A 14,983-nucleotide genomic window follows, 5' to 3' on the forward strand; every position below is an offset into this window, starting at 1 on the left:
CTGTTATTTGCACTGACTCGTTTAGTTCAATCATGACTTTATGTAATTCCTCAGATAAAGTTCACTCAGTTATAGATGAGATATGAAGTATATATTAAAAACTGAAGAACGCCATCAACATCTTCTGTTGGATTCCAGCACATTCTGATATTTTGGGCAATGAACTGGCTGATAAAGCTGCAAAAAATCCAACTACCTTAGACTTAATAAATATCCCTGTTCCACCCTCAGACTATTAACTATTCAAGCTGCATGCTTGTCAGAATGGGCAGCAATATGGCACTCTCAAACAAATAATAAACTCTTTCAATTTTAACATGATCCAAAAATTTGGTGCTCCAGTGTCCGTACATCAAGACAAGAAGTAGTCCTTTCAAGGACAAAAATAGGTCATACCCATCTTTATTTACTCACAGGAGACGATCCACCACAGTGTCCACATTGTTATATAAATCTGACTGTTAACACATTCTCATTGACTGCCCCTACTATAGGCAAGACAGAACTTCAACCCTGCTATTCTGGTAAATCTTGATAAACCAATAACTTTAGAGAATCTCATTGGTGACAAGGCAAATATTTCCGAATTTTTCAACTACCTCAAGCAAACTGGATTTTTTAATCATTTCTGATTTGAAAATTTCTCATTTCCTTATATTATAAATGAGTCAACGCATTATAGCTATATAGTGCTTTTTTTTTTGTGATGCTTGTATGGGTTTAATGGTGCATAAGCACCATTAAACCCATACAAGCACCACATAAGCACTATATAGCTATATACCCACACAACAACAACAGAAGTATTGCAAGATCGTCTTGAGAGTAATGTGGTTATACAGAAATCACAGCGTGGATTTGTTAGAGAGAGATCAATGGCCAATCTGATTTTTTTTTTTTTTTAAACCCCAAACACGAGAGGTATTAGAAGCTATAGTACTTCGTACCGTGCTTGGGTTGCAGGTTCAGAAGATGAAAGAAGATATTTGTTGACATTGGACTTGAACTTCTGTAGACTAATTTTTCAGGAAATACGTACGAAGGAAGGTTGTTCCAGAAAACTGCAGTTGAATGAATAAACGAGGAAGATGAAAAGTTGGTTCTGTGAGTTTGAAGTTGGACAGTAAATGGATGTTGGCTGGTGCGGCACGTGTTCGGACTGTTTTGAAAGAGAGAGCGGGAATTATAGAAGGCTCAGGATAATACAGTACCTTGAGTACTGTATATAATAAGTCTGGAGGCCTAATTTTCAGAAGTATGTACAGCTGCTGGAATGAGTACAGAGAAGGGCAACAAGATTAGTGAATGGAACAAAGGGTTGCTCTTATGAAGAAAGGCTTAAGTTTTGCAAATTACAGTGTCTGGAAACTAGGCACCTGCGAGGTGATCTGATTGATATGTATAAAGCCTTGAATGGTTTGAGCATGCTCAATGCTGATGGGATTCGTTCTCTTGCTCAGAATAATCACCTGAGAGGGCACAATTTCAAATTGTGGAAAGGCAGTTTTAAGATAGATGTGTGGAAGTTTGCCTTTAGCCAGTGGGTTTTGCTTGCTGGAACAAACTTCCATCTGTCGTAGAAGTTGATAGTTTAAATAGATTCAAGGCAGAACTAGACAAACACTTGGAGCAAATAGATGGGCGAAATGAGTTTTTTTGTTTTTTTTGGCTGATGGTATATAAGCTTACTTTCTTGCATCATGTGCCTTTACTAATGCTAAATGCTAAAGAATGACTGGGCGCGGTTGATATAACTTATCTGCGTGCCTAATGGTACGTGACTTTATGTTCAATTTTATATTTTTATATTTTCTTTCCTATTTTCCACATTTCACATGATTTAGAGTAGGCTGGATGACTTTCTTTACAGTTGGGGCAAACGGGAGTTGAGGCTGAACAATCTGCTTGTGTAATCTCATTGAAGCCACAAATAGGACAAATGGCATCACCTCTACAGCTTGCTGGGAGTGTCCACATTTTTGGCATTTGAAACAACGAATGAGATTTGGGATATAAGGCCGAATTCGGCAGTTTAAATAGCCAGCTTTTACTGAGGATAGCAAATCTGTGGTGCTAAAAGTTAAAATTATGGATCAAGATTTCCATCTTTCTTGGTTATTATACATTTGGCGCTAGTTACTTTTTGATTGCTCAGTTTCTGAAATAATTCCTCTTCAGATACTGTAAGTAGGTCACACTCTGCAATGACACCCTTTGAGGAATTTAATGTATTGTGGGGAGTGATAGATACTGGCAAACCACTGAATGTCGTTCTTTTGAGCAGCCACGGGGAATGTTTTGAGTTGGCTGTTTTAATCAGGTCTCCGGACTGTAATCTTTTAATGATTTTTGTTGTTCCAGCAATGGATTCCAAATATCTTTGGACCACAAAAGGTGATAACTTGCCCACAGGCTGGGTGGAAAGAGGGTGTGTCACCAGAAAGTTTGGCATTTCGTTGCACTGCGCTTCTCTTCAAAGACTTTTTGATTGATTAGAATCATGTGACATCGGACATTTCCGGTCTTCAGCTTGAAAGCTCTAAGGAAGGAAAATTATTCAAGTCCATGTTTGCTCCTTTTAGCCCCGGGAGAGGGACTTTCTTCACCCAGGTTACCGGCCCTGCCACATGGAGACAGGAGCGGTGCCAACCAGTGACCAAGCAATCAGCACAAGAAGAGAGCAGTACATTGCAAGCAGGGCTGGCAGTAACACTGTGAGCAGTGGAGGGTTTATTAAAGCACTAGTACTTGCCCTAGGTAAAATGCTAGAAAATCACACTAGAAAGATCGCTTGGCACTCAGGGCCGCAAGACTTCTTTAGTTCTTTGATCGCTTGGCACTCAGGGCCGCAAGACTTCTTTAGTTCTTTAGCTATTGACTACCTTACCTTTCCAAGAACAGAAATCTTACTGGTCTATAATTACTCACTTCACCCTTTGAAACCCCGTCCACTTTGCAAATAAAAGCTACACCATTACTTATCAGCATGAAGTGCTACTAACAAATAACATTATTTTGGTGTTTACTGGCAGGACAGGTACCTAAAATACAGCATAATACCACTATTGGGTTGTCAGTGTATTTGAGATGGCAATGTGCACTACTCAATATGCATTAATAAGTGTAGGAAGGGCACCACACACTAAATAGCATTATATCTCTCTTTTAAGGAAAGTATTAGCAATGCACCATATGGTGGATTTACAATTTGAGAGATCAATGCATTTTTGTAACACTTTTTTTGCATCTTTTTTTACCTGTTCTATAAAATATTGATGCAAACCTTACAGTTAGAATTAAAACTTTTTAGGATTGAGAACCAATGGTTTAGAGAATAGCAGCTGAAGGGTCAATCACATTAAAAATTAATTATAGTATACATACCCATATTTTCAAGATCACGAATAGCTGCTGGAAGTTGCTCTTGTGTAATAGTAATACTAGCAGCTTCTCGGGCAACATCTTCAATATTATGAGCTTCATCAAACAAAAAGATGTTGTTTTTAATTCTGATATCCAACTAAAAAAAAAAAAAAAAAATTGAAATAATAACAACTATATGTTTTGAATATTATAAAATCATTTAATATGATCAGTGATAAAAAAATTATGCAAGTAAGCAATTTATATAATGCAACTTATGGCCTTTAAGGCTTCTGACTGAGAGAATTAGTATGCTTACTAATGCATATTAAGTAGTAGGCACATAAATAAGTAAGCAAAATAACATCATTCTATAACATCTCATATTGTGAAATCCTTCACAGTGAGTTGCCTAGCCTTGCACTCTCAAATAGACAGGGATATGAAGGGCATTTGGAAATTTCATGGATTGAGTTTGAAGGGTTTACTTGAGGAGTCTGTTAGGTAATGTTACTTTTCTACATAGTCCCCTTTGGAGTCAATACACTTTTTTGCCACTAATGCTGCAGTGCATTGATTCTCTTGGGCCTCCAGGAATGCATCTACTGCAGCAATTACATCACTATAAGTGGGAAAAATGCCAGCCAGGTATTTTTTAAAATTAGGGAAATAGGTTAAAGCCAGATGGTTCTATATCTGGTGAATATGGGGGATGGTCCAATTTTCAAGGCTGCATTCATGCAATGCAACCATGAGAATGAAACTTTTGTGAGTAAGTGCTTTGTCCTGGTGGTACAAGGAGCCTTTTCTGAATTTTCCCTCGGCGTTTGTCCTGATGTTTTCAGGCAAACACCTCAAAATCTGCATAATCTGCCTCTGTGACTGTCTTGACTGACTTTCTGAAGGTAATCAACTATCATTCCGTCAACGTCCCAAAAATGGATACCATCACCTAGCCAGCAGAAGGAATTGACTTGGCTTTCTTTGGCTATGTTTCCACTGTTTGAACTGGTCCAAACAGTGGAAACACAGTCTCTGGCTGCAGTGTTGGATCCACATCTCATCCATGGTTACAAATCTTGCAAGGAAATTTACTGGATCTTCTTGAAAATAATGCAAATGTTCACTTGACTTGACAACATTTTTGCATTTCTGATTTGCTGTCAGCAACTTTGGGACCCATTGTGCTGACACAATTTTTCTAGTAAGAACCTCTGTTATTATGTTGTACATATGCTCATTAGATGATGGCAATGTACTGAAATGTCACTCATCACCAGATCATGCACACTGTCAACAACTTCTTGATGTATGTTGCAAGCTTTCTACAGAGTGAGTCACCTTCCAGATCCTCTCACCTTCCTCATTTAAATTCTGCTAAAGGTAAAGTTAAACTGCAGCCATTATCGACCCACTGCAGAATGGAAGCCTCCTCAACAATTCGTGCTGAGGGAAATGGACCATAATCTGCCATGCTGGTTCAGTGCGGGTTGGCAGAGTGACCATATTTAGCAGTCAGGGGCTTGAACCCTGGTCTACTCAAGGGACATGTGCTACTGCACTCCCACTTGGCTACGGAGGCCTTAAATTCTGCTAGGCACTTCTTAATCATGGAGCAGGAAGAAGCATTCCACCCCTCATCTCAATGTTATTACCATATCTTCATGAATCTCCCCCCCTAAATACTGTAAGACTGCAGGGTGAATGATTTTGTCATCTTTCCTTATTCACACAACTCTGTTGACTTCAGGACCTGTAATTAAAAAAAAACATTATTGGTGGGTTACTATTTGAAGTATTATACAAAAGCAGTGAAATACTTGGGATACACTGATTATTTGAGAATGTAAGGCTAAGCAACTTGTGGAGTATTTCACAAGAAATATTATTGTAATGATGATGTTTTGCAAACCTGTTTGCTTTTCTGCATTTACCACATTAAAATGATGCCTTAGTGCATTATTCTTCTTCTTCTGGCATTACAACCCAGGGTGGGTCAGCCTTCTCAACAATGTTCCACCAATAAGCCCTAACATAAGTCAAACTTCTCTAACTTCTTATTCTCATGATCTTTTTAAATCCTCTTCTATTATCCATCCATCTTTTCATGGTCTTCCTCTTGCCCTCCTACTGGTAAGTTTCCATTTCATTATACTCTTAGTTGTTCTGCTGTCATCCATTCTCATAACATGTCGTAACCAGGCAAGTCTCTGATTCTTCACAAATCTGATGATGTCTGCACCCTGAATAAGATTGTCAAGTTCATGGTTCGTTCTGATCATCCAGGATCCATCAACATTTTGTACGGGCTGAAAGACTTTTTACAAAATTCTATGCTCGAACACTCTCAATAATTGCTCATCTTTACTCGTTAATGTCCAAGCTTCACAACCATAGGTTAGAACTGTCTAATGAGACTTTTGTATATTGTTAATTTTAAATGTCTGTTCAATACTCTGAACTTCATTAGTTTTTCATGTGCATAGAGGCATCGGTTTCCACTGTTCGCAGATAAACTAGTCCATAGAGTTGGACTAGTTTATCTGCGAACCTAGATATGTAAAATTGTGAACATGCTCAAACGAGAAGACACTGGTTCTTAAATTTTCCATGTTATCTGCTGGTCTCTGGACTTCCATATATTTTTTCTTTGCTTCATTTATCCTAAGTCTTTTTCTTTGTGCTTCACTATCCAAGCTTGGCCACTGTTTTCTCCAGCACTCCTTTAGCATTATTTGAAGCATATGATGCAAGAAAGCAAGCTTATACAGCATCAACCAAAAGAAAAAAAAACCACACCTTCCCATTTCACCCATTCTTGTGCCTGTGTCCAGTAACTTCTAATTTTCTGACAGCTGCCTCTACTGTGTTATTTAACTTGGTTTTAGAGGCAGCTGTCAGAAAATTAGAAGTTACTGGACACAGGCACAAGAATGGGTGAAATGGGAAGGTGTGGTTTTTTTTATGAGCCTAACAATCTTTGCGATTATGCCCAGGAGGAGGAGATCATTTATCATTTCCACTCTGTTAAGTGAATCAAAAGCTTGTTTGAAATCCACATATAAGTTAAATAAGTGTATATTGTACTCAAATGCTTTTTCCTGTATCTGCCTTAAGATAAAATCTGGTCAGTTGAGCGATTAGGTCCAAAATCACACTGGTATTCTCCAATGATTTTCTCTGAATATGTTGCCAGTCTGTTATAAATAACTCCTGACAAAACCTTGTAAGTAACGCTCAGCAATGTAATACCTATATAGTTAGTGCAAAGCAGATTATCACCCTTCTTCTGAATCAGCTGTATGATTCCAAGTGTCCATTCATCCAGGATTTTTTCTCAGACCATATTAATAGTATCAGATTATGTATTCTTCTCCATAGTGTCCCTCCTCCATTCTTGATCAACTCTCCTCATCATCACCCATGAATCAGATAACATAACAGGGCTTACAGTAGAGGAACCAGTAGCAGGAAGTAATCACGGAGTTCTACAGTGGACAATGATGAGAGAGGTAGCAGCAGTAAAAGGCAAAGGAATGGGTTTTAATTTTAGAAAATTATGAGGTGCTACATGACCTCTATTAACTGGGTAGATATTGCACAGAGAATGAATACATTTGAACTGTGGTATGCTTTTAAAACATTAATCACAGATGCCTTGAATGCATATTTACCATTAAAAAAAATACTCCACGAGGAGGGTTCCAAGTTGGATGAATAGTGAAGTTGCCACATTACTTGAGCAGAAAAAGGTGGCATGGAAAGGTTACAGAGCAATAAAAAGTACTGAAGCCTATAACAGCTACAAGATGATCTGTAATAGAGCCACAGAAAAGGTTCGACAGGCAAAGGCAGTTTATGAGAAATCACTAGCAAACAGAGCAAAGACGGGGGAGGATAAGGAATTCTTCACATATATAAATGCCAAGAAGAGCAGAACAAACCAGATCGAACCTTTATGTAAGGGAAAGGGGATAGTATTAAATACACCAGCTGCCGTTGCAGCTGGTGTATTTAATATTGATCTTCAATCAATATCCGTAGGCCATTCCTATTGTCCGACGATTGGTCACTTGTACGCATGCGTGAAGAACAAATACTACAACATAAGGAAAGAAAAAAAGTTTCGGATTAATTGTGAGTAACTCTCTTCCTGTGAACATGATGCCCCGAAAAGTTCTAGTCCAACTTAAGGAATGTAGAGAATAACCCCAACCCCAACCCCAACCCCTACCCCCCACCCCCGCCCCTTACACAATTATTATACCCCTAAATTTAACTCAAAATTCCAGCCACAGGACCAAAAAGTAAAATCGATCCTTAATTATTAGCCCGTTTAGACCTCCAAAATCTAACTTTATGACAATGTTTTGCAAAATTGACATCGCCTTCCCCATGAATTATTAGCGAGTTGGACAAGGAGAGTTGGAAAAGAAGCTTCCTATATCAAAAAATAAAGGTAAGCCCTGTTGATTCATAATTGATATTTACAGAAGAAAAATCTTTTGTGGCAATGGGAAATTGTGGGAGCGAAGTTGAAAAATATGTAATTAATGATATTGAAATTTTGCAAGATTATTTAATGAAAAAGCTTTCGAGCCTACAGGCCAGTAAGACTCCTGGAGTTGATGGAATATACCCTATAATCTTAAGGGAGGCGGCAAGTGAGTGCATTGAACCATTGAGGCTAATTATGCGAGCATCACTAGACTCTGGAGAGATTCCTTCGGATTGGAAAAGTGCCAATGTATCTCCCATACATAAGGGTGGCTCTAAGAGTGAAGTGGGAAATTATCGACCTGTCAGTCTGACTTCAGTGGTAGGGAAAATCATGGAGGCAATGATCACGGGTGGAATTCAGAATCATTTGGATCGAATTGAAATTCTCAAGGATACTCAGCATGGTTTTGTAAAGGGAAAATAATGTTTTATTTTTGCCTTATATACACCTCAAGACCTTATACACCTCATTATTATGAGGTGTATAAGGTCTTGAATGGGTTGAGCATGCTGAATTCTGATGGGATTCTTGTGATTGCTCGGATTATGAACCTAAGGGGGCATAAATTCAAATTGAGGATAGACAGCTGTAGAATAGATGTGCGAAAATTTGCCTTTAGCCAGCAGGTGGCTAATTGCTGGAACAAACTTCTATCTTCGCTGTGGAAATTGATAGCATAAATATATTCAAGGAGGATCTTTTACATAAGTTCATATGCTTGCTTTCTTGCATCACATGCCTCTATTACTATTAAGCGTGATATACCTTCATCGATATCATTGACAAATACACAAAACAACCGGCAACGAACCTGTGGGGGGGTGGAATCTACTAATAACATTAGTCCACATAGAGCAGTGTCCATTGATTATTACTCTGTCTTCTCTCACTCAACCATCCCTTTATCCATTGTAGCAATTATCCTTAATACCGCACTGCTCCAATTTCACAGTAGTCTTCCATGTGCAACAGTATAAAAAGCTTTCCCAAAATCCAAGTATATGATATCAAAATTATTTTTTGCATCCGGTTGCTTCGTGACCACATCATAGTATCCAATAAAATTGGCCAGACAAGACTTCCCCTTAACAAACACATGCTGTGTCTGAACTGGTACTGCAGCCTTGTCTGGTGATCCCGTATCACCTCTTTAACCAGCGACTCCATTATTTTCCATGGAACAGAAGTTAAACTAACAGGTCTATAATTATTTCAATCTTTGCACCTCTTTGTGAGTTGGGGATACATTTGTACATCTCCAGTCCATGGGGACCTCCCCTGACTCTAAGGAAGCTTCCGTAATTATGGCTAAATGTTTGCTCGCTTCCCTTTGCCTCGATAGCATCAGCAAATATTCTCGCACCCTTTCTAATTTAAGTGTATCTCATCCCTGTTGAAGCAGTCTCTCCTGTCAGCAATCAAAGAACATACAGAAAAAAATTCTACCCGTGAGGCCTTGCAAAATCTCTCCAGGGCCGAATTTATTGATAAGGCTCTCATCATATACTCCTTCCTCTCATGTCTGGGCAAAACTGCAGACACATTCATATTTAATCCTAACTCGCGACTTTTTTTTTCAGCATTGACCTGTACTTATTAAGTAAATCTGCAGATCTCTTACTCTTAAGGTCATTAGTGCCAACATGTACAACAATATCACCTTTTGTGCCCTATAACATCAACTTTCACATAATATATTCCCCATCTCCCTGACAATAGTTACCAACTATAAGTAGTTTCTGTGGTTTCTGCCTTGGAAATTGCCGCTGTGTTGCCTGATGCACAGGAATGAGCTGTGGCGTTGAGTTTGGCAGCTGAGAGCTTGATGGATCCCTCATATTAATTTCTTTGAGGGCATCTATCCTACACCTCAAACTCTCATATATGCCCATCAGAATGCCGAGTTGGCACCTAATTTCTTCACAGTCTCTGACCTAGCACACAGAATGACATCCTACTTAGCTAGATTAAGTCCTGTTCTAGACAGGTCTGCAAACATTTCACATTTCGCATATTTTTTTAGACTGTGATGCATTGGAGAATCGCCCCCTCTGGCTCTCCCCCAAGCCACAATACTACTGCTACTTTGTGCTTGTTGCTTTGCTGCTCTAGTCTGGGTCACGATTCTGTTTAAGTATAATTAAATTAACAATGAAGTTTAATAAGATTAATAAATTTTACTGATTAATTTATAATACTATAGAAATCTAACAAATTTCTAATACAGTGCTATGTATTTTGCTCTTTAATTTTACATTAAACCTTACGCTATTCCATATCATAAAAGAAAGGTGACAAGTTACAAACGGTAAGATCTATGGAAACTAAGTATTAACTTTCAAAATTGCTATCTAAATTCAAATAAAACAAGGAGTTTGACTAGGACTATAAAGCTACTTATAGAAAATAATTTAGTATAACAATTAAGTCAATAAAACAACTAAATATATATAAAAACTTAGTGTTCGCCAGAGCTGCAAAAATCTTGGCCAACACAGGAATAACCTTATACCCAAAAGTTTTTTAAGCACTTAATAATTTTTCAAATTTCTTCGAAGCTAGAGTCCTCACGTGTAATGCATTACAAAATATATATTAGTAAATTGTCACATTCAGTCTTAAAGTAATCGCATTATGTCCAATTCATAAGCCTTTTAGCATCTCTCATACTGTAAAAATGTTTCACTTCCTGTATGTCTACTCTTCACTCAGTGTGTCCTCCAACTCACTCATTGTGCCATCTAGGTGGCGGCACTTAACTGAGAATAAGCAGCAGCCTTCTCTATTTGGGAAGTGCTGCTTATTAGAAAGTGTAAAGCTAGGCAACTTATGAGGGTTGCAACTAATCACAATAGGTGACATTATAGTAATGATGCGACCTTCCGAACTTCTGAGTTTACAGTAGTTAAAATGATGCCTTATTGCACGGTTCAATACGCATAAGCAATTTATCTATATAGCATATGACATAATTACAGTAAAGGAGAAAAATGCAATTATATCAGGCAAAATAAATAAAATATACATATTAAAAATTATATACGGTAAGCAAAATCTTCAGACAAATTATGCGAGGTGTTGCTGAGTGGCGGTGATCCATTAGCATTCTTGCAAATGCATATAGAAGAACTGAGGATATGTGGGATTCTCAGTGATTATATGGAAAGGAACATTACTATCTCGGGTGAACTGATCCATTCAAAGGGAAATCAAAGGGTGACATGAGTAATTACAGACCTGTTAGTTTGACTTTTGTTCCAGGGAAAATAATGGAGTCACTGGTTAAAGAAGCACTGCAGGATCATCTAGACAAGACAGCAGTAATAATTCAGACACAGCATGAGTTTCTCAAGGAGAAGTCATGTCTGATCAATTGATTGGATACTATGATGTGGTCACAAAGGAACTGGATGCATAAAATAATTTTGATATCATATAATTGGATTTCAGGAAAGCTTTTGATACTGTTGCACATGGAAGACTACTGTACAAATTGGAGCATTATGGCAATGGATAAAAGGATGGTTGAGTGGGAGAAGACAGAGAGTGGTAATCAGTGGGTACTGCTTTACATGGACTAATGTTATTAGTGGTGTCCCTAAGGGTTCGGCGTTGGGCCCATTGTTGTTTTGTATATTTATCAATGATATTGATGAAGGTATATCAAACTTAATGTCAAAGTTTGCAGATGATACAGAGGTTGGCAGGGTTGTTAATAAAAATAATGACAGTATGCTGCTGCAACAGGATCTGAAAAAGTTGGGCAGATGGGCTGAGAAGTGGCAACTGAAGATTAACTTTGACAAATGCAGTATGCTGCACATGGGCGTAATTGTGCAGTCAGTTATGAAGTTTTCTGAGCAGATGCAGACAGGCTGCCAGAGTAGGTCATGGGGTCTTGTCAATGATATACAGGTGACCCCCGCTTAACGCTGATCATTTGTTCCGGAAAAACAGAGCGCTAAGTGAATCCGCGCTAAGCGAGCGCCGCTTTCCCATAAGGTAATATATGTATTTGTGAGCTGCGGTCGGTGCCATAGGATATTTCCTAATCAACAATAAACGGTAATGAAAAGATGCACAAATGTCGGTCAAAATATTTAATATTCAAATATTTGCACATATAAAATATTCTGCATTACATATGTATAATTATGTGGTAACTACTTGCGTATCAAAAGTAAACTTAAAATTCCAATTAAAATAATGAATTTAATTGATTTAATTTAATGGATGAATTTAATCATGAAAAATGTGTGGATTTTGAGTTGAACTTTGGCCCTGTTCCAAATAAACTAAAAGGGGTATTAATTTTAAATTCCCCGCAGCGTTACAACCCAACAATAAAGTCAACCGATCCTTCGTCTCTTTGAAACCTGGCATGTTTTTTTTTCTTTCAATATGAAACTTCTTTTAGGCATTCGTTTCCACATAAGTCCTGCTTCACCTATGTTAAAAACTTGTTGCGAAGTATAACACATAATATCCCTCTTCAATAATTTTAACAAGTTCTTTTTTGAAAGTTTCGGCTCCTTGATCAGCACTAGCGGCTTCTCTCTGGATTTTAAATATATTCTACCAGCCCTTACCAGTTTTAAATGGTTCCACATTTTTTTTTTTTTTTTTTAGGCGAGTTTTCTTCAGATCATCATATTGGCTAATCTCTCTCTCTCTCTCTCTCTCTTTTTTTTTAAATATTTAACTTAACTGACTTCTGCATTGGAATATTATCTTCAATAAAATTAGTCTTTCCATTTCAATCCTAATAGCCGGCCTAGTCCTAGTTGCTTGCAGTGGAACAGCTATCTTTGCCGCTGATAAAATTAATTTTTTATAATTGTTCTTACAGTTAAACTTGCAAGTCCTAAATTATGGCACACAACCTCTTGCCGTTGACGACCGGAATCGATTGGCTTCAAAACGTCTAATTTAATTTTCAAATTCAGTCTTTTTCTTACATTTATAGTCTTCGTACTGCGCCCAGACGTTGTTGCTTTTTCATTCCTGTCGGTCATTATTAGCTCTTCGAAAATATAACCGCGTTGGATGAATTAATTATGATACAATGTTCAAGTAAACTTTCCGTTACGCACGATGTCTAATACTGTACTGAGTGATGACTAGACTTCGGAAAAATGCATATAGCGCAAATATTACAAGCAATATACTTGATCATTTTTTAAAATGTTGATCTCGGAACTACGTAACAAGTCACTGTACTGCAATTAAATTAGCGTGCGAGAAAATTTCACTGAGCGTGGGAAAATTCCTCAAGTCGGCGTGGGAAACGTTTTAATGCTGTTTTGCTATTCATTTTCAAGCTATCGACTCCATCAAATGAAACGATTTCGTTAAATATGTCAAAAATGTAATCTGTAAAAGAGCGTTATAGTGATCTGTGACAGCGTTATAGTCAGATACGGGTTATAATATAAGAACAGCGTTATAGCGAATCAGCGTAAAGCAAACCGCGTTATAACGGGGGCCTGCTGTACAGGAATTTTTCTAATAGGGATTAAGGAGGTGATTATTCCATGTAAAGGCAATGGTCATGCCACATCTTGAGTATGCATTCAGGTCTGGAATCCTCATTCTAGGAAGGATGTAGAGTTGCTAGAATGAGTACAGAGAAGGGTAACAAGACTGGTGAAGGGAACAAAGAGGGTGCTCTTATGAAGACAGGCTTAAGTTCTGCAAATTGTAGCTTCTGGAGGCTAGGCACCTGCGAGGTGATCTGATTGAAGTGTATAAGGCCTTGAATGGATTGATCAATGCTGATGTGATTCTTCCTCTTGCTCAGATTACAAACCTGAGGGGTATAGATTCAAACTGAGGAAAGACAATTGTAGAATAGATGTGTGGAAGTTTGCCTTTAGCCAGTGGGTAGTTAACTGCTGGAACAGACTTCCATCTGTTGTTGTGGAGGTTGATAGCTTAAATTTCATTTCCCATGTTAACATTAATTTTATATGTAAAATATGTAATTATACATTTTATGTTTTAATATATGTTTTATGTAATTTTTCCTGTATTAATTATTTTAAGATAAACCCCTAGCATTGTTGCTGTTATGAGTATTATTGCATCAGGCAATCAGGTTTGTTTGTTTATTATTTGGTTTATAGGAGCATTAGCAACTAAGGCCATATTGCTCCGGGATATGCGGTGGTCATTCTCTGACCTTTCTGCATCCTCCGTATTTGGTAGTGACGGGCTCGAACCCCGGTCTAATCAAGAAGCGTGTGCTACGCACTGCCGCTCCTGCCCACCTGGCTACGGAGGCGCCAGGTAATCATGTGACCATTCACTGCCTGCAATAAAGATATTAAAAAAATAAATAAATTCAGGGCAGAACTAGACAAAATTTGGAATGATTGGATCAGTGAAATGGGAAGGGTGTTTTTTTTTTTTTTGGCTGATGTATAAGCTTGCTTCCTTGCTTCATGTGCCTCTACTAAATTCTTATTAATGATGTGCATATATATCAAATCTATAACATCCTGTTCTGATGTGATTTAAGATGCATGTCAAATCCAGCTGGTCTGTTTTTTTTTTTTTTTTGTCACCTATTTTGCTAGTTGCTGGCGCATTGGCTTCTGTGGCCATAATGCACCTTCCAAAGTTTTTGCATTTTACTCTGATTCAAGCCCAAGGTGGGATTCGAACCTGTGACCTTTGGGTTGCCAGGCAGGCACTTTACCCACCTGGCTAGCCCGATTGACAGCTGGTCTGTATATGGGTTCAATGTTAAACTGAACAGGAAGTAATATCAGGTTAAGACTTTCATGTGAAAAACAGAGGGTTATTTTCTATTTTGTTCCATAGCTTTAGCATAGCACTAAGTTGTTTAAGTTTGTTGTTTGATTTTTAGGAGCATTAGCAACTAAGGCCATATTGCTCCAGGGATATGCGGTGGTCATTCCCTGACCAATCCGCATCCTCCATATTTGGTGGTCAGGGCTCGAACCCCGGTCTAATCAAGAAGCGTGTGCTACGCACTGCTGCTCCTGCCCACCTGGCTACGGAGGCACCAGTTGTTTAAGTGGCAAATTACAGAGACCAGAGAGACATCTGCAAGACATCTGCACTATATGTAAATATGCAATCTCAATGTGCCGT

At 38.1% G+C, this 14,983-nt stretch overlaps 1 protein-coding gene across 1 annotated transcript in view; it reads right to left on the reverse strand.

The window, feature by feature from the left end:
- The window catches only part of LOC150085137 (Fanconi anemia group J protein homolog), a 331,818-nt gene that overhangs the window by 160,163 nt on the left and 156,672 nt on the right, over positions 1–14,983 (reverse strand). Inside the window, exon 12 of the mRNA XM_090373843.1 lies at positions 3,385–3,520. Coding sequence (XP_090229969.1) covers positions 3,385–3,520 — 136 coding nt within the window. The remainder of the gene's footprint in view (positions 1–3,384; positions 3,521–14,983) is intronic.

This window comes from Mastigoproctus giganteus, chromosome 5 (assembly GCF_048544385.1).
Source record: "Mastigoproctus giganteus isolate SK-2022 chromosome 5, ASM4854438v1, whole genome shotgun sequence".
NCBI lineage: Eukaryota > Metazoa > Arthropoda > Arachnida > Uropygi > Thelyphonidae > Mastigoproctus > Mastigoproctus giganteus.